Source organism: Planococcus citri, chromosome 3 (genome assembly GCF_950023065.1).
Source record: "Planococcus citri chromosome 3, ihPlaCitr1.1, whole genome shotgun sequence".
Classification (NCBI taxonomy): Eukaryota; Metazoa; Arthropoda; class Insecta; order Hemiptera; family Pseudococcidae; genus Planococcus; species Planococcus citri.
Genome location: NC_088679.1, coordinates 71,248,862 through 71,272,784, shown reverse-complemented (window position 1 = coordinate 71,272,784; position 23,923 = coordinate 71,248,862). Strand labels below are relative to the sequence as shown.

The 23,923-nt window shown below is 33.6% G+C and overlaps 2 protein-coding genes across 2 annotated transcripts; both read right to left on the bottom strand.

Annotated features, from left to right (window-relative positions):
• Positions 1–1,467: 1,467 nt before the first annotated feature.
• LOC135838841 (low-density lipoprotein receptor-related protein 2-like) lies at positions 1,468–10,114 on the bottom strand. The gene is made up of 11 exons (XM_065354632.1): positions 9,671–10,114; positions 9,370–9,504; positions 8,966–9,284; positions 8,736–8,879; positions 8,555–8,659; positions 7,732–7,878; positions 3,246–3,470; positions 2,964–3,123; positions 2,665–2,881; positions 2,275–2,583; positions 1,468–2,124 (listed from the first exon to the last, which is right to left on the bottom strand). Exons 1-11 carry the CDS (start codon positions 9,719–9,721, stop codon positions 1,714–1,716), a joined length of 2,223 nt encoding a protein of 740 aa, XP_065210704.1. The 5' UTR covers positions 9,722–10,114; the 3' UTR covers positions 1,468–1,713.
• Positions 10,115–15,300: 5,186 nt separating this feature from the next.
• LOC135838840 (low-density lipoprotein receptor-related protein 1-like) lies at positions 15,301–23,390 on the bottom strand. Its single transcript, XM_065354631.1, has 12 exons — positions 23,066–23,390; positions 22,709–22,927; positions 22,286–22,414; positions 19,339–19,582; positions 18,339–18,494; positions 18,108–18,179; positions 17,814–17,960; positions 17,019–17,249; positions 16,744–16,897; positions 16,419–16,632; positions 16,080–16,334; positions 15,301–15,972 (listed from the first exon to the last, which is right to left on the bottom strand). Exons 1-12 carry the CDS (start codon positions 23,117–23,119, stop codon positions 15,592–15,594), a joined length of 2,256 nt encoding a protein of 751 aa, XP_065210703.1. The 5' UTR covers positions 23,120–23,390; the 3' UTR covers positions 15,301–15,591.
• Between the last annotated feature and the right edge of the window lie 533 nt (positions 23,391–23,923).

Here is a 23,923-nt window from a genome sequence, read left to right as displayed (position 1 = left end):
CTAGTATTGGAATCGCGAATTGCAAGTCAATAGTTATTTTTGGCGAATAACTGGTAATTTTTGTTTTAAAAAAACGTAAAGTTTTTGGTAATTGGCCAGTAAATTTTGATAATTTTTTTTGGTAAATTAATAGTAATTTTCAGTAAATAAAATAATTAGTTATTTTTGGTGAATTACTTGTAATTTTTGGTAAAAAACACATAACTTTAGCTGATTACAGGTAACTTTTGATAATTTTTTTGAAATAAATTACTGGTGCTTTTTGGTAATTGTACCGGTAGTTTTTAGTAAATTACCAATGATTTTTGGTAAATTACCAGTATTTTTTGGTAAATTACTCGTAATTCTTGGTTGGTAAATTTCTGGTAATTCTTGGTTGGTAAATTACTAGTAATTCTTCGTTGGTAAATTACTGGTAATTCTTGGTTGGTAATTTACTGGTAATTCTCGGTTGGTAATTTACTGGTAATTCTTGGTAAATTAAATTTCTGGTAATTCTTGGTTGGTAAATTGCCAGTATTTTTTGGTAAATTACTCGTAAGTCTTAGTTGGTAAATTTCTGGTAATTCTTCGTTGGTAAATTCCTGGTAATTCTTCGTTGGTAAATTACTGGTGATTCTTGGTTGGTAATTTACTGGTAATTCTTGGTAAATTACCAGTACCAGCAATTCTTAGTAAATTACCGGTAATTTTTGAAAATTACCAATGTGTGCCAGGGAAAAGTCGGTTGATCTTGCGCGCTGCGCAAGATTTTTTTTATTATTTTAATTACTCAAGAAGCTACTTGAGTAATTACAATTATAATTACAGCGTTGAATGTCTCAAGTTAGACCACATCGATGTAAGGAAATTTCAAAAAATTGGCCCATTCATCTAAGAGAACATTCATTCCAAAGAATTTTTCCACTTTTAGACCAAAACTAATAGTGTGCGTAGTGCTAAGAAGGTCAAAAAATGCAACTTTGGAATCGTATTTTCTAGGGACATGCAGAGTTCCTTGAAATTTGAATGTGATTTAAAGTCAGTGTATGCCTAGAAGGGTATTTTTTAGGCCCAAAATTTTCAAACAATTATCCAAAAATGGTCGAAAAATGTGATTAGGCAACTAGTACAACTTTAGGAATCATATTTTCCAATCAAAAGTCCAGTTTCCTGAAGATTGGGCTTGATTTTGAGTCTCTGCATCCGAAAGTTTACTTGGAGAGGGGTCACAATAATTTTCAAAAAATTGTATAAAAAAGGTCGAAAAATACGATTGAGTAGCTACAACTTTGGGAATCGTCTTTTCTAGTGACAAGTAGAGTTTTCTGGAGTTTCAGTGGGAATTTTGAGTCTATGCATCCAAAATGGTAGTTTTTGCATCCTAGATTTTCAAAAAAACTACCCAAAAATGGACGAAAAGTGCGATTGAGCTGCTCCAATTTTTAGATTCGGTCTGAAACTCGGCAGTATGTAATATATATAAGCAACTCTTGATAAAATTTATTCACCTAGGTAAAAAAATACATTTTCTTCAAACAATTTCATTAAAAAAAATAATATATAAAAATAATAATGAATATTAGGTAATAAAAATAGATACTTATAGTTACTCTACAAAGTCAAGGGAGATCAACTCATCGTTTTGAGAAAAATTTTAGGAAATCAACAATTCAAAATATGAAAAAAAAGAAGGAGGACTTAAGAAAATCAATGTACTTATACTTATGCAACTCATAAACCGTCTTGGAGATACAAATTCACTCGATCAGAAGAATGACGACGACGCTGAATGAAGTTCTGACGATTTTGCTTCCGTTTATCGTACACAAAGTATCCGCCGAATACAAGTGCCACCAGAACGATCACACCAAATATCAGCAATCCCGTGTGAGAATTCTGATTCTCTGTTTCTTTCCGATCAGAAGAGGTGGATTGACTGAGAGAATTTATCGCAGAAGCTGAAGATTCTTGCGATGATGTTACTAAAACACCGGAAGTAGAGCTGACACACAAATACGGATTCGTCAGCGAATTAGTAGAGTTGCATGGGCAGGAATAGCCTAGATCATTTGTCGAATCGGTTGATCGCAGCAAACATAAACTAGAGCATGACGTTTTCAGCTGTGCACAAGGATTCTTCTTCTACAAACATAGAAACAAACATATTAAATATTTAGGTAGGTATTTTTAATACTACATAGGTATGCTCACCTTGCTCAAAGATTGACAATTTATAATCAAACCATTGGTACAGGCTTGGTAAGTAGATTCATAATGAGCCTAGGTACCTACCTTATGATTACGCTGTTGAGTAGGATTAAAAGCGTGGAGCTGTAGCACGCTAAAGGTGCGATCTCTTTCGAACAGACATTCACCAGGACGTGAACTACCACCATTGCATGTATCAATACCGGTAAGTTGTGGAGAAGATTCAAAATCAGAAGGATATTTCGTAACTTCAGCATCCTCATTGATTGATTTGACGAAGTGTTCCTTGTTTTCCAAGATGTAAATTTCATCATCCCGATACTTTGTGAAAAATATTCTGCTATTGAGGGCTGTAATGGATACCGGAATTCCAAGGTTTCCTGATGCTCTAATCTGCAAGAATTATTATGCGTTTATTTATAGGTTATTTTCAACATAAATGCTACTCTGGTGACCACAGTGAGTACCCCTTACTTCGCTTTTATCACCGTAAAAAGACGCAGATAGTATGGTTTTAGATCTAATTTCCGAGTCGAGCCAATACACCCTTCTTATTGACTCGTCAGTTGCTAAAGGAGTGGAAATACGAAAGCTTCCGTCAACCAATATAGTTTCATCTGATCCATCCATATTGGACCTCATGATCAGTCGCTCACCTGGTCGAGAGCTTGCTTTTGTGTAGAACATCAGCCTAATATTATTACAACAAAATCATTATTTTACGGCAAATTCACCTTAATGAGAAAATATGCATATTTATTGAAAAATTTTACCCATAACTCGGAGCCAAAGCGACATAATTCACATTACAACATTTGATTTGCATACAAATTCGATTTTCAGCGTTATTTGAACAGACGAACAGTGCAGTATTTGTAGTGAAATATAAATTTTCTGTGATGTAATCAACAGCAATCGAGCTGATGGGAGAATCTGCAAAAAAAATCAATTTAATTCGCATCTTTTTTTCCAAATACACGTATAAATCTTTAGTTCCATGATCATTGATGAGAAGGTATTTGAGAAAAAATATAAATAGGCAATCGTTTACCTACCTAATGAGTGGTTCAGTTTTATTTCGATGGTGTTGTTTGAAGAAAGCGAATGCTTGAAAATACTACTGGTATTACTCGAGTACGTTGTGTAGTAAATATAATCATGAGCAGCTGTTAAAACAGCACATTCCAATGGCTTTTTTATGACGGTGTCCTTTACAGTAGTCAGATTGAATACTTTTATTTGACTCGTCGTCGAATAAACAAGTAGGTCTTGCGAGGATACTGCACAAAAAAAATGTGTGAGAAATTCATGTTTTAAGTACATACATATAAATAAGTAAATAAATATATAAATAAATAAATAAAGTATTCGAGGGCACTGATTCTGATTCTGAAATTCATTTGAGTCTAAAATCGAAATTTACTTTTGCAAAGAACCAAGGTTTGGACCCAAAATCGGGAGTATTGAACTGTTGTCAACTAAGTAATAGTATTTTTCTGTACGAGTAGTGCCCTCAATAAAATACATTTTTTGATACCTGCGTTGATTTTTTTGAATTTTGAGGCTTTAAAGCCTTTATCTACACAAGGATGAGGAAAGATAAAATATGTGTCTTGAAATCAATCTGATCTCAGAATCGAAATCAGTGCCCTCGAAATGCCACATTTCAAAACTATCATGTTGGATTTTTCACTCGATTTTGCTTCTGTATTTTTGTAAACAGACAAATATCAAAATCAGAATCAACAGTTCAATGCCCATGTTGCATTTTTCGGAATTTTTGCACTCCTAGCAATGCCTCTATAGAAAGCGCAATTTGGGCTTTTTGGGGCGAAATGTGTACTTATCAGAATTAAAACCAGTGCTTTCAAAAGTTATATTTTGATCCTTACTCGTGTGGAATTACTCAAAATTTTTGTGTCTCACAAAGCTTCCTTTTGAGGGTGCGAGGGCTAAATTTTGATTTTTTTCGTTGAACTGATTTTGAGCCAAAACCGACATTTTCAAAATCTGTATTTTGATTTGTCGTATGTATGTGTATGAATATTTTTTCGATATTTTGAATTTTTCTCATTCTTCCCCCTCCTTTTGATTGGACTAAATTATTTCAAAATGATTGCACGACTCACTTTTTGTCTGGAATATGTTTTTTTTTTTCAGGGACAGGTGGGGGAGGGGAGTTTAATGGGAATTTCGAGAAGATCAGGCGCAACGAAAATTTTTGAACCGGATGGAAGAGAATCGATAGAATTGGCCAAAATTCATTTTTCGATGTTTGGTGAATTTTGGAAAAAATTCTTTGGACCAAAAATGGGAAAAAATCAGCATTTTACTGAATTGACCTGGAAAAGTGAAATTCAACTTGTACATTATTTTCGACCTCCAGAGTCAATTGGCGATCTCGAACTCTTCTGGAGCCTCCAGCGGATTTTCAGAAACTCCAGTTTTTGAAAAAAGTCTGTGAATAGGGTGAAAATGAAATTCAGCACCTATAAACTTGTGTTTATCATTTTCGCGACCCATTCGATGGATTTAGGGTCATTCCACGTCAATTGGACCAAGAAGTAGTAGGTGGTTTCGGCGATTTTTTTGAAATTTTTCCTGTGGAAAGACCTTCCGAAGGGATGACCAATTACTTAAATCGCAGCCCTCTAGCCCATTTTTAACGACAGCCAGGGGTTGTCAAAGTTTTCAGTGAACCTAAAATATCATCCATTTCAGCAGTGGATTACTCGATAACCGCGATACCTACCAAAATGGAACTTTTCCCCATAGTTAGAGGTTTTGAAAGGCTTTTTGGTGATATCATAAAAATCAGTGTTGCCACTTTTTTCGTACAAAAAATTAGCTCAAAAAGTTTCGAAACGTAGTTTTCATATCGTTCCGACTCTCAAAAATTCTGAAAAAAAATATATTATGGACAACTGTTCATGCTGAACAACATATTAGATTATTGGGATGGTAATTTGTCGCAAAGTCGATTTAAAAAATTGTTAAGTTTGCGAAAAAATTCGATTTTTTGATTTAAAACATTAAAAAAAGTTTTGATTGGTAAAGTTGACCCATTTGATCCCTATTTTTACGTATCCGCTGAAAAAGTTGAAAAAACCCCTTCACTCAGTGAAATTAACTCAATCAAAAAAAATCAAAATTCGAAAAAATTCAAAAAATAAACAAATTTCAATTTTTTTTGTGAGTGTGATTTTTATCAACTTTGTCATTAAATACGTCAGAAAGAGGTCAAAATAAGACAACAGAATAAATTTAAACTTTTTTTGATGTATGGAATTGAAAATTGAATTTTTTCGAATTTTGCTTTTTTTGTGATGAGTTCATTTTATCGAGTGAAAGGCGTTTTTCAACTTTTTCAACAGATACGTGAAAATAGGGGTCAAATGGGTCAAATTTACCAATCAAAACCTTTTTTTATGTTTTAAATCAAAAAATCGCATTTTTCCGCAAAGTTAAAATTTTTTTAAATCAACTTTGCGACAAGTTACCATCCCAATTATTTAATATGTTGTTCAGCATAAATAGTTGTCCATAATATATTTTTTCAGAATTTTTGAGAGTCGGAATGATATGAAAACTACGTTTCGAAACTTTTTAAGCTAATTTTTTGTACGAAAAAAAGTGGCAACACTGATTTTTATGATATCGCCAAAAAGCCTTTCAAAACCTCTAACTATGGGGAAAAGTTCCATTTTGGTAGGTATCGCGGTTATCGAATGATCCACTGCTCAAATGGATGATATTTTAGGTTCACTGAAAACTTTGACAGCACCTGGCTGTCGTTAAAAATGGGCTAGAGGGCTGCGATTTGCGCCATTGGTCATCCCTTCGGAAGGTCTTTCCACAGGAAAAATTTCTAAAAAATCGCCGAACCCACCTACCACGTTTCTTGGTTCAATTGACATGGAATGATCCTTAAGGTAAGCACTCATTTTAAAAGTTTTTTTGTTTTTGTTCAAAATTCAAATTCAAAATTTTGTCCAGCAATTATTGGGTAATTTTCTCAAAGAAACTGCTCTACGATTCAGAATAGTTCAAAATCATCACCAACTGACTGAGAAGGTGAAAACTTGGGAACAAACCAAATTTTAGATTTTGAACGATGAATTTTTCATTTTTTTTCAAAAATACTTAAGGAGACAATTTTGGATTTGAACCAACACGAAAAGATTTTGAAAATTTTAGCACAAATTGATCGAATGGTTCACAAAGATGGTAAGTTTGACGTGAGTTTGTTATAGGAACTGAATTTCATTTTCACTCTAACAATAAACAGCCTCCCCCCCCCCCCCCCCGAGAACTGAAGAATCCGAAAATACTTATGCTCTGAAGTCTCCAGAACGACTGGAAACCGTCACCAATCTACTCGGGAGATCAAAAATATGGTACAAACCGAATTCTAGCTTTCTTGATAAACTTGGCAGGAATTAGATTTTTCCCCATTTTTGACGCAAATTTGAATTTTTTTCAAAATTGACACAATTCTCAAAAATGAATTTCAGCCTTTGAAATTTTTGATGGTGGCGTCTTTTGGGACCCCTTCTATCGATTCGTTTCGGTGCAATTCAAAAATGTGTGCGCCGATGTGGATAAATACATATTTCCAGTTCCTTGTAAAGAATTTTTTTTTCAATTTAAAAAAATGTCCCATCATGATTTTAAAAAAAAATTTGGGTTTTATTCCTCTGAAATTTCAATAATTACCCGTTTATAATGATACAGGTATCTACCTATTTTCAGTTTATGTTTTTGGCTCAGTAAGCCAGTTAAAAGGGGGTGGGGAGGGTAACAATAGTCCTCAAAATGGTGCGACTGAATTGTTAAATAAAAGTATTGCAGGTACCTAAACCTATAGAAAAAATTGACTTTCTATTGTGTTCTTTTTTGAAAATATCAATTATGATGAACAAGAAGAGCTCACCTAGAAAAATTATACTTTTGACCTTTGAGCTTTTTATGCACGAAAAGTCAACTTAGGCTACTTATTCAAGAGTATTTCCTACCAACGCTGAATCTACGTAAGTAGGTACTTAATCATTATTGCAATGAGTCATTAAACTGTAATATACGTTGATAAAATAGGAAATATCTTTAATATACGAGTAAGAAAAATACACAACAACACAGATATGTAATTTATCAAGAATTAGTTAATTGCAACCACGCATATTTACTCCCACAATTCGGTATACCACTTGTTCGTTTGTGGGAAAATCCGCGAGAAATGCTTAAAAATTCCCGCGAGTGAATCTCACAATTATTCGTCAAAATATCACAAACTACTTTTGTTAAAAGATTGATACCAATGAGAAATTTACCCAGTTTTCAAAAATTCATCAATAATCGAAAAATCAATTTCTGCTGCAGCTAAAAATCAGGTTCTGGGGTGTAATATTTTCTGTTTCAATAAACCCTACCTATAACTCCCAGGTCGATTGGAGTCGACGGATTGCGAATATTTTCTTGTGATCATTTTTTTATACTCGTGTATTAGAGAATGATGCACGATGGTTTTAAACCAGCACTTACCATTACTTTGACACCTGAAACCATTTCCGGCGGCACTGGGTACTCTAATGTAATCATCGTAACACGAGCAAATGGCTCTTTTTCCATACAGAAAGCATTCCTGATCGCAAATATACTCGTTGGTACAGTTTTTCAGATCTTCGATTTCTATGAATCATAAAAATTAGAACCCTAATTTTAGTTATAATGTTAGCAATAAATTTCCAAACCATAAAAGACAGGTACTCAACCTGATTGCCTGTATGTACATTCGAGTTGATTGCAAAAAAAAAAAAAAAAAATGTAGGAGAATATTGATTAAATCCAGTGGAGACTCATTTTGCATTGGAAGTAACTCAGAACAACTTTTAGCTCCAGTAGGTCCCCTATCGGGGTAATGTACATCCTCAAAGACGGCACATTTTCTAAAAAAAATCGTGATTTTTTCGCTTTATTTCCTTCCCGACCTGTTTTGGGGCAAATGGTCCAGTTCCAAAAGATTTTTGGATAAATTTGTGTGTTAAAGGGGTTTTCTTCCCAAATGTTTTGCATTATAGCAAAAATATTGAATATGTTTCCTGAAACTGGGGAAATATTTTGGAATGCAGTGGTGCCAATTTTTTGTCCATCGTCGTAACTGGAGCGAAAAAAGCATGATTTTTTTCAAAAATGCCCCCTCATTGAGTACCTATATCTCCCATTTGGAGAAACCTTCAGAGCTAAAAATTTTTCTGAGCTTTTTCCAACTCAAAATGAAGGTTTCTGCCGAATTTTATCGAAATCCTCCGACTTTTTTAAATCTTAATTCACCTTAAAAGGCACATATTTGCACTCAGGTACTTACTTGAAGGCATACTTTCATGATTGTGGCCACTCTTTGACTCGAGACAACGTGCACCCCTTGGAGTTGGATAGTAAGAATGAGGACAATCGAAGAGCTTCTCGTGGTCTACAAAAAAATAAGAAAAAAAATTATTGGTAAGTAGGTTTAAATTTGTAAGACTCGAACGTCTCACCTAACTCACCTAAATCTGAGCATCCGTTTCCGCTATTCTCGTCCGAGCAATCCAAACAGTTACAATATCCATCACACACGTACTCTAAATTCAGGCACCTCTTGTTATCATCGCATAGAAAACTCCTTTCGGATGTACAATTTGAAAATTCACCTGTGGAAGATGACAACAAATCTTGGAAACTTCAAATAGGTGCTTCATTATTAACCTATCTTATTTTTAAAATACTTTTTACTTACCCTGATCGACAGGACCGGTACCAAATATAATTTCGTCAGAACAATCATAACAATCGCAATATCCGTCGCATACATGATGCACATTCATACAAACGTGACTGACATCATCACAATAAAACCTTCCTTCCTCTCGTATTGTTTCTCTAGTGAAAATATCCTCAATTTTCGAAAGTAAAAGAACAAAACCAGGAGTATCTTGGGAATGCGAATTATTTCCATCAGTTGGGCAATATCTCTCAATGTACAAGTCAGAGATTAGATCCGCATCTACGCACTGTTGACTTGTAGGACATAGGTATTTGCCAGGACCACAGACTCTCTATAAGCAATTTATAAGAAAATGGATTAACTCAACTCACGATTTTTACGTGATGATATACTGAGCATAATGTGGATGAACTTACCCTTGAAGAATTGCAAGTGTCTGGCTCATCGCTTCCATCAGGACATTGAGGATAGCCATCGCAGTATTCCTCATTTACAATATATTCGCCAGTTTTACAACTGAAAGTCTTATGAGGAAGGTCAGAAAAACAGATCTGTGAATTTAAAAACATCTTTATTAGCCAAAGGAAATATGTACCATAAACATGAGATAATGACACCTACTTATACTTGACATTGGATATGTATATTTATCTATTTTAATGTACCTATCATAGTTTAGGATTAATTTAAATAGGAACATAGGTATAAATCCCTTACCTGAATACTTATGCACAAAATTAATAAAATGTTGCTCTTTAACGCAATCATTATTTTCACGAACAAAAATTAAATATCACAGGTATAAATACGTAAACAACATAGAAAGATTGTCATTCATCGCACATTATGAATTTGTAAAAAAAAAAATCATTCAAAAACTACCTACACCTATTCCAAACACGAACTTGTTTTAAAATCAAAAAAATTCAACGTTCGACCACCGAACTCCTCTACTGGTCTTGTGATCAACGTTTGAACGGAACTTTTATCAACTTCACACTTATAAAACAATCTCAGTACGATATGATAAAATGTCTGAAGTATACGTATTTTTGTAGGAAAATACGTTATTGTTAGATAATGTGTGAGGGCGCGTACGGAAAGGGACCTACCGACCAAAAATTAAAAATTTTTTTTTTTCCTGAAATTGTTGTAGGAACTCGCCAATAACTCCTATTTCATCGAAATTTTTCGCTTCTAAGTGAACCATGACAGAATTCATAATCGAAAAAACTTGAATGCAGTGCATAATCTGACCGGTAGAGGTCATTGGAGGGCGTGTGTGAGTGTGTGGTAAAGTGTAGGACCTTCGAAGTTGGAATACCCCTACATAATCTTACAGTAACAACAAGAGAAATAACCGCGCGCAAAACTTTAAACGGCTCTCCTGTAAAATTTACGTTTTGGTCGGTAGGTCCCTTTCCGTATGCGCCCACACATGTATGCTTGTGATACGTATAAAGCAATGTTCCTGTTATGACGTCTGCCGATATCACACGCGCATAATGCATATATTATTTTCATTAAGTAAAGGGAATTTGTCAAAATATAAGATTTGGTAATTTTGCAAAATTTCCTCTCACAGATCATATGAAGAGTGATATTCCAAAACTCGCTTTGTCCATTTTCACAACTTTTCAGGAGAGAGGAAAAACAGTTTCCCTTTAAACGGGTAAATTGGCTTTTTAGGCGAGTTTAGCACTTTATTTGGGTGGATTTATGATGTAGGAGTGTAGGTATACACTTCATCCACTAAATACTGCTGAAAAAAATTTCAATAAAGATGGACAAAGCACGTTTTGGAACATCATTTTTTTTTTAATTTTTAGTGAATTGGCTATTTAGGTGAGTTTAACACCTCATTTTGGTAAGTTGATGATGTTGAAATGTGAGTTAATACTTCATCTACCAGGTACCACTGAAAACTCAACTTCGATAAAAATGGACAAAGCGAGTTTTGGAATATCACTCTTCATATGTAGACCGTGTAGTTCAGAGAAATGACAATAATTGTTTGAAAATCCATAACGTCAGATTTTCTAGTAAATTATCGACTTCGTGGTTGATTTTTTCATTCTTGTAAAATTTTGATTTCTCATCATGTTTTGTAGGGATTTTCGAATACGTTTGGCTTTTGTTCAACATAATGACATCTGTATGTAGCCTACTCGTATTTTATGTATCTATTTATTTTGTTGGTTGGTAAAAAATGCATACTTATCTCGTTTCTTTTTCTTTTTTTAGTGATAACATGATATCTACGTGATAAATCTGAAGAGCTAATGAACTCTACCTCCATTCACGAGGAGAAATTTACGCCTCTCACTTCATTCAGGAAGTCCCTTTACGGACTCATCTTCTCAAAACCAGATCAAAAATAGGTGAAAATGCACCACGTTTGCTGGAAGGTGCTGAAGAAGGATAGCTTGGTAAAACAAAAATATTTACAAGTACATAGGTATATACAGTAAAAGCCGCTTATTATTATAACGGTTAATGTTATAAATCGCTTTATGTTATTAAAATGGTTTGGTCCCGATCTTTTATATGTCATTACATTGAAATTCCATCGGTTATTGTAATTACTTAGAGCATCGGATAATGTTATAATTTTCAAGTAATTTTCAAGTGTTTTTCATATTTTTATGTAATTTTAATATGTTTTCAACATTTTTTCATCCAGTTTTTCCCCAATTTTTCTGAAATTTCAGACTTTTTTCTGATTGACATAATTTTTTAATACTTTTTCACAACTTTTTGAAGTTTCAACCCATTTTCAACACTTTTTCTCACAATTTTTGCAAAATTTTAGTTCAATGACTACTTTTTTAATAAAAAATTGACCATATAAAATTTTTTGGCAAAAAAATCACTTTTTTGTTCAATCGGTTTGTGTTATAAGTCGGTTAATGTTATTAAATTGGGCTGGGACAAACGTTATAACATTAAGCGGCTTTTACTGTACCTACTTATGTCTGACATGTGTGCAATTGACAGAAACAATCCTTTGAGACCCCAAAACAGATTTTGTAAGGCGACCTATCCCATAAACTGTGTAGCCCTATTTTTCATTTATTCTAGGGAAAGTCAGTCTAAAAAATATTATTTTGAAATATTTTCCAAATAAAATCAAAATAATGGTGAAATTGAGGTAGGAGACAGAAATGTGGTCTACATTTTATTTTCGACCTCTTGAATCGATTAGTTGTGGTGTCAAGTTATTTTGGGATCTTCAACAGAAATTCAATTTGAAAAAAAATTGATACTCGGCATCTAGGTACAAACTTTTGAATCAAGCGCCCGTCATCAGATTTTTTGAAGAAAAAATTATTCTGGCTAAAATTAAACATCCTTGAGCACTTTAATCTAAATAAATCTACCTGAATTGCTATATTTTTTTTTTAAATTGTAAGATCGCCGAAACATCGTCAATTTTGAATTTCCAAAAATTTGCCACAAATCAAAAAATTCATCAGAGCAACTGAAATTTTAATTGCCGGGGTTTCGAACCACGCCCTACCCTTTCCAAAAATCACATTTTGTTCAAATCAGAGGCAGACATTCCGATAGGTTTTCTTGTAAGCTTTGTATAGAAGTTTTTTCTTGGTTAAAACACGTTAAAAATATATCGAGAGGGGGAGGCTTTCTCCTTAGAATGACTAGTTTCAGAAAATATAATCAAGGATACTTCCATACCTTCAATACAGAAAATTAAAAATAGAAATTTATTTTTTCATAATTTGTCTTTTTATTTGCATTGCAGGTACCTATGGCACGGATCATATCAAAACGGATTTCCAAAGTTACAGCTTCATTGATGGAAAATTTTTTTTGCTCTTATTTACCCACCGCGAAAACTTTTTCCTACTGTGATTGAAAAAATTCCTCTTTCCATCTGTAGGTTCCATCACACTGTGACGCAATAGTATATTACAACACAGTAGACGAAAGTGAATGATTTCTTGTCGAGTGCGAAGATTGACGGAACGAGCCGAAGGCGAGTGGAGCCAACGCACGAAACAAGAATTCATTCACTTTTGACTACTATGTTGTAAGATATTCTTCATTATAAATGCTACGAAAAAATATAGCATTTTACTCCTGTTTACACACCGCGAAAATTTTTTCCTACTGTGATTGAAAAAATTCCTCTTTCCATCCCTAGGGATCTCTTTTCCATCACACTGTGACGGAAAAGAATTCATATTGACTAATATATTGTAAATTCTTTTCCATCACAGTGTGACGGAAAAGAATTTCTTTTCCATCTCTAGGGATGGAAAGAGGAATTTTTTCAATCACAGTAGGAAAAAGTGTATTTTCGCAGTGTGTAAACGGGGGTAGAATGCTACTGAGACCTTTTCTTTTCTATCCTCGAATTACCAAGATTAGTTGGTTCGTGAATTTATTTTGTTTTTCGTTAGATTTTGAATATTTGATTTTGTGAACCAAATTTATTCAGATGAGATTTCTCCTTCTTGGCTTTGTTTCCAAATTATTTTTAAGGAGAAGTATTTTTAGTTTCTTTTATTCGAGAATGATTATTGCTATTATTGAGAAGCTTATGTGGTGTGTTAGGGTTTGTTATTTATTCCTACATAAAATGATCCTACCTACCTGTTCTGAAATTCTCCTTATGATACCTATTTTCATACCTACTAACTTTTGATAGGTACTAGTTCAGAAATGAAACTGACAACCTCGTGTCTCAAAATTTATCCATTTTTAAATTGTAACACACCACAATGTTCTATAGTATATTACATGACAGGAGCGGAAAGTATGCGATTAACGAGTGCGAAGTTTAAGGAGCGAGGCGAAGCTGAGCAACTTAAATCGCACAAGTTAATCGCGTTACTGTCCAATCCTGTCGCGTATACTATTTTAATTTCATATGAGAGGAAAATAAACGCTGAAATTTTAAAAAATTGTTAATTTAGAATTTGTAAACATGTGCGGAAAAAAGTTACTTTCCTCCCTAGGGAGGAAAATAACTACTTTCCGCGCTTGTTTAGATAGACAGGTTAAAGACGTATTTTCCACCAACAAAACTATCTAGGAAACTACTCATTTTCCGATCATGTAAAATTAAAATTCTTTTCCGTCACAGTGTGATGGAAAAGAATTCACATTGACTAATATATTGTAAATTCTTTTCCATCACAGGGGAAGGAAAAGAATTTCTTTTCCATCCCTAGAGATGGAAAGAGGAATTTTTTCAATCACAGTAGGAAAAAGTGTATTTTCGCGGTGGGTAAACGGGGTTAAAATGCTACATTTTCGTAGCATGTATAATGAAAAATACATATTGGTTTTCTTCTATTTTTCCTCTTGTGCGGATTTTCATGAAGTTTTTCCAGAATTCTAAAAATTGGTACGATTACTGAGTTTCTCGTGAAATGTAAATTTTTTCATTGGAGAACTTTTGCACCTCGATCAAGGGTGAAGGGTGGGGTCCAATTTTAAATCAGCCCAAAAGAGCTGGTCTAAAAATGAAATTTTCGCGTTGAAAAAAATGTATTCGTCGAATATGTTCAAAACAAGATTTTGAGAAAAAATCCAACTTCCTGGGTATTGCGGATCAAATTTTAGCAATTTGGGTATTTTTCAAAAAAATCCTCCCCCCCCCAGGGTTAAAATTGAAAGTTAAAGTTGAAAAAAATTTAAATCGTGGTCTTGGATCAATTACATTACGGCATGTATCAAATACACTGATCATAACACTTTCATGATGTATAAATACATACGTGGGTAGGTATCAGAGAAACTTCAAAATTAGAACGACAAAACTTGCATGTAAAAACTTCCAGGATCCTTGGTCATTATAATTAGTCCTCCAGATTATACCCAAAGCCATTCGTTGATTCGTAACGTAGGTAAGTACGTAGAATGTTATTCTGAAATCTTGCAAATTAGTTAAGCCAAAACATCGAAAAATATCAAGTGATGCTGATTTTTTGGCCATCTTTTCCAATTTCAAAACGCTGAAAAAAATTGATCCAGTTTTTGACTGTTTTTCTGGATTTTTTGAAATTTTCTATAGTGAGCAAAAAATTGGCACTCTGCATTCCAAAATAATTAGGTACCTACTCACTTTCAGAAATTATATCTTTCGATGTTTTGGCGCAATTAATGGGAAATATTTCGGAAGAATGAATTTTCAAAACACAAATTTATCCAAAAATAAGAGATTTGCAAAAATTTTCAACCGCTAAGTAGAAGCCTAAAAGTGATCTTGGATTTTAACAAAAATGGCCTAGGTTGACGTAGAATCTCAAACATTATCTTTTGAAACCAGGTCATTTTTCCCGAAACAGGTTTGGCTGGGGGGAAGAAATAAAGTCCAATGTAAGAAGAAACTTTAATGAAATAACAAAAAAATATTTCATAAACTTTATACAGTTTATACATAGAAGTAAGTAGGTATTATTGAAGTACCTATAGTGATTAGAATTAGGTACCCTTATTAAGTATAATTTCGCAATTTTTTCTGTCGCAAATGATCGTAAAATCGAACAATATTAAATAAAACCATTGGGGGAAAAAATTTCCATAAGACTGGTGTACGACTCTATACAAAGTGAAAGTTTAAATTTATACACCAAAATTTGTAGATAGCCAAGTAACTTGTAGTTTGTTTAAAGTTCGTTCTGATCATAATCATTTGTGTGGTCATAATGACTCCTAAACCATGTTCTAGCATTAAAACTCGTATATGGATTCCTACGTCTGTTATACCAGACGTATAATCCGAATGCTGCCACAATCAATATAATTATTACAGAAAAGATCTGCCAAAAGCTACTTCCTGACTTCTGTTCCTGTTCGCTTTTTTGACCTTCTTCTTGAGGAGAATGATCTTGTGATGGTTGTGTAGAACTTCCATTAAGTTTAGGTGTCGTAGTTATTATTGTACTCACTGTAGTATTTGCAGTTGTAAAGGGAGTTTTTGGGGTTGGAGTAGGTTTCGGTTTGGATTTTTTAGTTTCAAATTCATTCACTGCGTGATTAAATAGTACCTATCAAAATGTAAATTAAATGAGTAATAAGTAATTTTTACACCTTACATAACAATAAATAAACGTAAATTCAACTATATGCGTACACCTATTACCTAGGTACCTACCTTGTTTCTATAGACATATAAATGTTTCGCTGTAATAAAGTATCCTACGCTGGGCTGTCCATCATGATACTGCGAACTTCCATTCAGATATCCGAAAACATTGAAACGACCATAATACGATTTTCGAATTGATTTGGTAAAATTTTGACGATTTTGCAAAGTGTAAATTCTGCCATCGTTTAACTTGGTGTAAAATACTTTGCTATCGTGGGCTGTGAGAGATACTACATTTTCGAGATGCTCGTACGTTCGAATCTGCATTGAAACCATATCTTAGTGGTTCCCATATTGCGGAGGGTAAGCTTACATAGATATGTAAATTAAAATGTATCTTCTTACTTCGCTGGTATCCCCGTTGAAAGGCACAGAAAACAAAGTACAACCATTTGCTTGCAACCAATATAATCTTTTAATCGATTCATCAGTCACTAAAAATTTAATAGAACTGTGGATTTCTTCAATCAAAGTTTCCTCCTCCGATGCAGTCATGTTATACTTGATAATGGACCATATGAGAGGGTCATTTTTCTTTGTATACGAGTAGAACATCAATCTAATTTCAGTGAGTCCAATGAATAGGTAAGTACATATTAGCTTAACCTCAGTAAAATTTAAAATATTATATTCAAGCAGATAGGTATTGTATAATTTTAATAAAAGTTACCCATAATTTGGAGCCGATGCGACGTGACTCACATTTTGAAATGAAAAACCAGCATTAGAGGAATTAGAAGGTTTATAATGCATTAAAGTTGATTTTGCGATAAAGTATAAATTTCTTCCAGAGTGATCAACAACCATTGAAGTAATGGGCGAATCTATTGAAAAATACAGCAAATCAGTAGATACCTCCATCGTCGTTTTCATTTGCGGAAAGAAAGATGAATAGGTAAGCGCGCCTAGGCGTCTGGTGCTAAATTTTCAAGTTGAATAATTTACCTGGATTACGACTGTAGGGTTCAATTTCTGTGGCATTCGTCGAAGAGAACGAGTATTTGGTAATTATTGCACTTCCGTTCGAATAAATTGCGTAGTACAAGTGATCAGTTGTTGCTGTCAAAGCAGTAATTTCAGCCGGGTTTAGGTACAGCTCATGAGACTTCCTAGTTGTCAAACTTAGATATTTCAGTTCAGTCGATGTTGCATAGATAATTACATCTTGCTCGAAATCTACGTGAAAAAAAGAAGAAAAAAAGAATGAATTCGACATAATTATAATACCTATCTTCACCTTGGAACTGGAATGGACGCACGAATACAATATAGGTACCTATTATTATTACAAATTGCCTATCATCCAAATTGAAGGGGTGATGAGTCGAAATACACATCTACCTACCTATAAATATAGGTATACGAGTATGTACTTATAAAATCTGACATATCGAGAATCATCTCCTTTAAGCTCAAGAGGTCGAGAAATAACAGAATTTGTTATCCTCTTCACACGTTTTTCGAAATTCGGGCTTGCCTTAATAGCCATTATTTTTTAACAAAAATTTGGCTAAAAAGTTCTGCTTGCCTTCCTTTAAAAATTAACGCCATTTTTCAAATCTACCATCTCAATTTCCCCGTCATCCAATCACAGACATGTTGAAAACTTATCTAATATTTTTCCTCTAAAAGTTGGGCTTCGATGAGAGAAAAAAGCGAGCCTTTTTAAATGAGTATTGCAACAAGGGCCCTGAAATCCATTTGCGCTGCTGTTAACATAATATAGACATAGGTATCTACCTTTATGTTGACATCTGAAACTATTTTCTCCGTCCGTTATTCTATAGTAGTTTTCATTGCATGAACACATTGCTCTCTTTTTATATAGAGTACATTTTTGATCACAAGTCTCATCACTTGAACAATTGTTGATGGGTGTAGATAGATCTATTGAGCAACAAAATAAAAATACTGTATCACCAAAATAAAAAGTATAGGTGCAATAATTGCATAGACAAATATTTTCATTATAGGTAAGTTAGGTACCTAAATTTTAGGTACTTATAAATACATATGGTATTAATACGTACGTACTTAAATTATCCAAGCACTTGGGACGTAATACAAAAGGTAAATATGAGCGACACTCTGCGAGCATATCATGATCTGTGAAGGAAAAAAATCAGTTACATCCATGTAGGTAGATACTTATTCAATTACTAGAATAGATAGACTACTAAGTATACATAATGTATAACATCTACCTAGGGTATTTACCATAGGTTTTTACACCGACAATTTTTCTAATTCAACTTATGAGCTTACCAACTGTTGAACAGGTTTCATTCTCATCAGAGCAATCCAAACAATTGCAATCTCCGTCGCAAACGTTTTCCCAGCTCAAGCATCTTCTTGTATCGTTACATAGAAAAGTTTCATTGTATGATGAACATTTGCCTTCATTATTATTTTCCTTTTGTTCTGCAAATATACTAATTCATTTGAATTCGTACCTAATTTAATTTTTAAAAAGATTGTGCTTCTGCTCTGGTCCCTACCCATTGTAGGATGGGTCGTTTTTGACTTTTTTTTTGAAAAATTAAAGGGCATTTGATAAAAATTTGCAGGGAGGGGGGCTCAAAACACTGTAGAAAAATTTTCAAATTAGTACCTATCTTGAACCTTCACTTTTCTAATGTTTTAAATTTAAAAATTTACATAGAAAATTAAAAAAAAGTTTTTCAATATTTTTTCCTCTTTTTAATTGATTACCTATAATACGTAAGTACCTATTTTTTGTGTATGATCCAAACCAGTTTTTGGTAATATGACGTTATGTCAATTGATTTTCTATAAAGGTGATCTCTAAGCTCCATGTTCTTGTTCATGTTTTTATTTAGGTCTAATGTTCTTATTTTCACACACAAATTTCATTTCCCAACAAAAACTACCTTCGAAGAGCAGCAGAATAAAGAATAAAACCTCAAAATGACGAACAATTTCAAAATTTAAAAAAAAAATAAAATACCTACCTACCTATGTATGGGTATTTTGCCGATTTTCTTTTGTGTCTGTTTACATTAGTTTTTATTCAGTATTAGGTATACTTACCTACAATTTTTAATGCGACAACAGAGTGACAAATTCAGTCAGAAGAGTTCAATATTCAATCAAAATTTTCAATACCTACTGTCAGGTAGTAGGTATAGGTAAGTTTGGAGATTAGGCTACGAGCATTGTTGGATAGGAAAAGAGAATCCCGCCATTTTATTTTAAGGAAATTACGACGATTATTTTTCTAATTTAAAGTTTTAAATTTACTCACTCTCAGAACTGTTGGATGAACTATTAAAACATTGGCGAACGTCATTGTGCATAAACTGAACCTTACATGTTGCATTTTCATTTGTACAATTGAATAAAATGTCTTGAGGCATATTCTTATAATTCTCTTTCTTCAAGTATTTATCATATACCACCGTATCAGAAATTCGATCCGCATCAATGCAAGGATGTGTAGAATTAGGACAGCGGAATTTCCCAGAGGTACCACAAACTTGCAGATGTGACTACATTAAGTACATACAAATTACTTACTTAGTAATAAAATACATATGTGCAAAACATGTATGTACGAGTAGGTACACCAGCGTCGTTACAATCTTTTTTTTGTTGATAATTAAGTAATTATCTGATTCCCGCCTCAGATTAGAATGGGACCAGAATTTTTGGAAAATTTCAGATGCTCAAATTGATTTTTTTTATTTTTGATAAATTTTTGATAAATTTTTGAAAATTTAAAATGGTTCCTTAGGATGCCCCTTGAGATGGTTCTTAAAAAAAATGTTGATTAAAATTTTAAATGAATGTTGTCAAAATTCTGTCAAAATTGAATAGGTAAAACATAATTAAAATTGCCTAAAAACATGCATACGTACAACACAAAAATTGATCAAATTTCATTATTCATTAATTTTCATAAACTTTGATCAAAAAGAAGATTTAAGTGTAACCCAAATAAAATGAATCGGGTAGGATTATGGTTAAAAATTCTAGATTAACAATTTTTATTATGGTTATAAATATGAAAATTTCGTTTATGATGATTATGGTTAAGATTGAGATTTTTGTCTCATTTTAACAGTTAAAATTCATTTTGGTTAAAAATTATGGTTAGGTTAACATCCCTACTTAATGGGTAGTCGAGGGGGGCGCATAAGGATCACTAGCACCCCCTGCCGATCTTCCGGGACAACTTTTTTCTTAAAGGGAGAGTCCTAAGGAACATTTCTAGCCCTTGTCCACAAAAAAAAAAAAAACAGTGGCCCTACTTACAAAACGACGGCCATTTTGATTGACAGGTCAGTCGAAATCGCAGATTTTGCGTTCCAACATGGGACTAGCACGACATTTTTTAAACCTTACAAAGGTAGATCGAAAGAGCAGGGAAAATTTATCGTCTGACAAAATTTCAAGTGTTTAAGTAGTGGCTTTTTCAATTTTTGGTGAATTTTTGAAAATCAAATTTAGGTCAAAACTGACCAAATTGACCTAGAAAGCTGAAATTTGGGATATACCCTGTTTTCGACCTGCCAAATCGATTGGAAATTGTTTCAAACTGTTTTGAGCAGTTTTGGAATCTCCAGCAGATTTTTGAAACTCGAAATTCTCACAAAATTTCATCAAATGGAGTTGGAAAGCAGAAATTAATTCTGCAAACCAATTTCAATACGTTTTGAAGTCGACTGCAGGTAAATTTCAAGTCGTTTTTGAGCCTCCGGCGTTTTTTTGAAAATTACTGGAGCCTCCAGTAGATTTTTGAAACTCGAAATTCCCACAAAATTTCATCAAATGGAGTTGGAAAGCAGAAATTAATTCTGCAAACCAATTTAAATACGCTGTGAAGTCGATTGCAGGTGAATTTTAACTCATTTCGGAGCCTCCAGTGATTTTTTGAAAATTACTGGAGCCTCCAGTAGATTTTTGAAATTTGAAATTCTCACAAAATTTCATCAAATGAAGTTGGAAAGCAAAAATTAATTCTGCAAACCAATTTCAATACGTTGTGAAGTCGACTGCAGGTAAATTTCAAGTCGTTTTTGAGCCTCCAGCGTTTTTTTGAAAATTACTGGAGCCTCCAGTAGATTTTTGAAACTCGAAATTCCCACAAAATTTCATCAAATGGGGTTAGCAAGCCGAAATTTACTCTGCAAACTAATTTTTACACCCTCTGAAGACGACTTCAGGCGGGTTCAAATAATTTTGGAACGTCCATGCAGTGACTTTTTGTAAAGTTTCATGGCGTTTTTAGGAAAATTGAAATTTTCAAAAAGTATTCAAAACCACTTGAAACCACCATGCAGTCGACTTCATATTATTGAATTGAAATTAGTTTGCAGAGTAAATTTCTAGCTTGCTTACCCCATTTGATGAAATTTTGTGGGAGTTTTGAGTTTCAAAAATCTACTGGAGGCTCCAAAACTACTTGAAATGTAGGTACCTGCAGTCGACTTCACAGCGTATTGAAATTAGTTTGCAGAATAGATTTCGGCTTTTCAACTCCATTTGATGAAATTTTGTGAGAATTTCGAGTTTCAAAAATCTGCTGGAGATTCCAAAACTGCTCAAAACAGTTTGAAACAATTTCCAATCGATTTGGCAGGTCGAAAACAGGGTATATCCCAAATTTCAGCTTTCTAGGTCAATTTGGTCAGTTTTGACCTAAATTTGATTTTCAAAAATTCACCAAAAATTGAAAAAGCCACTACTTAAACGCTTGAAATTTTGTCAGACGATAAATTTTCGCCTGCTCTTTCGATCTACCTTTGTAAGGTTTAAAAAATGTCGTGCTAGTCCTATGTTGAAACGCAAAATCTGCTATTTCGGCTGACCTGTCAATCAAAATGGCCGCCATTTTGTAAGTAGGGTCACTGTTTTTTTTTTGAGGACAAGGGCTAGAAATGTTCCTTAGGACTCTCCCTTTAAGAAAAAAGTTGTCCCAGAGCATCGGCAGGGGGTGCTAGTGATCCTTAGGCGCCCCCGACTAAGGTACGTTTCATTTGTCACACGTTTGCAATGGACAGTATAAATTCTAACAATAAGCTCGCGTGCCTGTGGCTTGCATTACAAAAATGAGTGAACAACACGATCAGTAAAAGTAAGCATGGATTGAGTTCAAATTTTTTATGCGTTATTTTCTCATGAAGTGGCACCAAACTAAGAGGGGGACCTCCAAAAAACCTACTTAAATAAATTCCACTAATGAGACATACCTCAGTGCAATGCGGTGGTTCATCACTCTTATCATCACAGTTAAAAACGCCATCACAAAACTGTTCGTTTGCTACGTATCTGCCATCTCTGCAACTAAAAGTTTTTCGCGGAAATCCGGTACTAGGAGTCTGAAATTATAAAGCCGTTCCATTAAGTAGATGGATTCTCAAAAGTAGAATAGGCTTATTTCTCGCTTATTGTTTAAGTATGTAGGTATGAATTGTATTCTTGAAATTTCTCATCTACGAATAGGTAGGTAAGTAAGTATGTCCAAAATACTGCATTTTATGTTTACAAGTTACACGACATATTTAACTAACAAAATTTATGAAGATTTTCAAGCGCCAACTTTAACATTCAATCATACCTAGGTACTCAAATGTATTTCTCCTAATACTTACATAAACGACAAACGTACATACCATAATGGAATTCGCTGGCTTATTACTTGAAGGGACATTACTACAATAAGATCCGGTAGTATTTGTAGGTACAGTAGTATTTGGAGATACGGTGGTAGTGTCATTGTCATGAGATACGGTAGGTTTAGGAGATATGGTGGTAGTGTCATTGTCATGAGATACGGTGGTAGTGTCATTGTCATGAGATACGATAGTATTTTGAGATTCGGCACAACAAATCTGAAATTGTAAAACAGTTCCATTATCTTACAAACTATCAGAAGTTAGAAGTACTCGTAGGTACTTAGGTATATAGGTACTTAATTATTTACCCCATAAGTGAATCATAGATATCAAAAAAGGATAAAATTTACTTACTTCAATGACCACGCCCAAAATGAGCAAAACGTTCCCAATATTCCGAATATTCATATTCAAATCGACACAGATCTTCAACAAACAATTAAAATTGTAATCATTATGCCACGTACTGTTTGAGAATTATGAATATGGTAGCAAAAAATCATGTAAAAATTCTCTCGTTCGAGTTATTTTGAAATCATGATGTAAATAGGAACTTCCCACTCGCGAACTTTTAAACGCTTTAAAATGAATTACTTCAACGTTAACAAGCAAATCATACCGGCATGTACTGATACGAAACCAACTTTCAATGCATAAGTATTTTTTATGACAAACGTTTAAAATATCTCTCTTTTTTTTCTAGCCTTCCTGTTTCAATGGTGCTTTGAAACGTGCCGTTGCGCTGTAAATGTAATCGCATCATTTTTTAGAAAATTTTTTATCAATATTTATAGGTACGTGGAAAATTAGTCATTTGATTTAGGTAGGTTACGTACATATACTCGTAGTTTTTTATCTTATCAAAATCTGCTCTAAACTTTGTGACATATGTCATAACTTTTTTTACACTTGGTTGATTACTACTGGTTCATTAAAATGAGAATTTTTTTAAAACATCAATTTTACCCAACTAATAATGTAAAAATTATACAAATATTCACTATTACGAATTTCGATGTACATGAGTCTGGTTAAGATGACCAGAAATCGAAAATTTTGATAAAATGAGTAGGTAGATTTTCTTGTAGAGGATTTACTTTGTTTGTGAGAAATATTGAGCAAAAAGTAGGAAGCTCGACTCGGGTTTTGATCCGGCAGTCTAGGTATGAGCAAGTAGGTAGGTACCTATAATTTTTCAAAAAATATTCAAAT

Bases quoted from the DNA above. Each gene is read 5' to 3' on its own strand.
- LOC135838841 (XM_065354632.1), bottom strand. From the start codon at position 9,721: ATGATTGCGTTAAAGAGCAACATTTTATTAATTTTGTGCATAAGTATT. The intron at 3,124-3,245 runs GTAGGTAAACGA...TTTTTTTTGCAG, and splicing joins AAAACTGAACCACTCATTAG to ATTCTCCCATCAGCTCGATT. The intron at 2,125-2,274 runs GTAGGTACCTAG...CTATGTTTGTAG, and splicing joins CTCAACAGCGTAATCATAAG to AAGAAGAATCCTTGTGCACA.
- LOC135838840 (XM_065354631.1), bottom strand. From the start codon at position 23,119: ATGAATATTCGGAATATTGGGAACGTTTTGCTCATTTTGGGCGTGGTC. The intron at 22,928-23,065 runs GTAAGTAAATTT...TTACAATTTCAG, and splicing joins TTTTGGGCGTGGTCATTGAA to ATTTGTTGTGCCGAATCTCA. The intron at 16,335-16,418 runs GTAAGAAGATAC...GTTTCAATGCAG, and splicing joins TCAACGGGGATACCAGCGAA to ATTCGAACGTACGAGCATCT.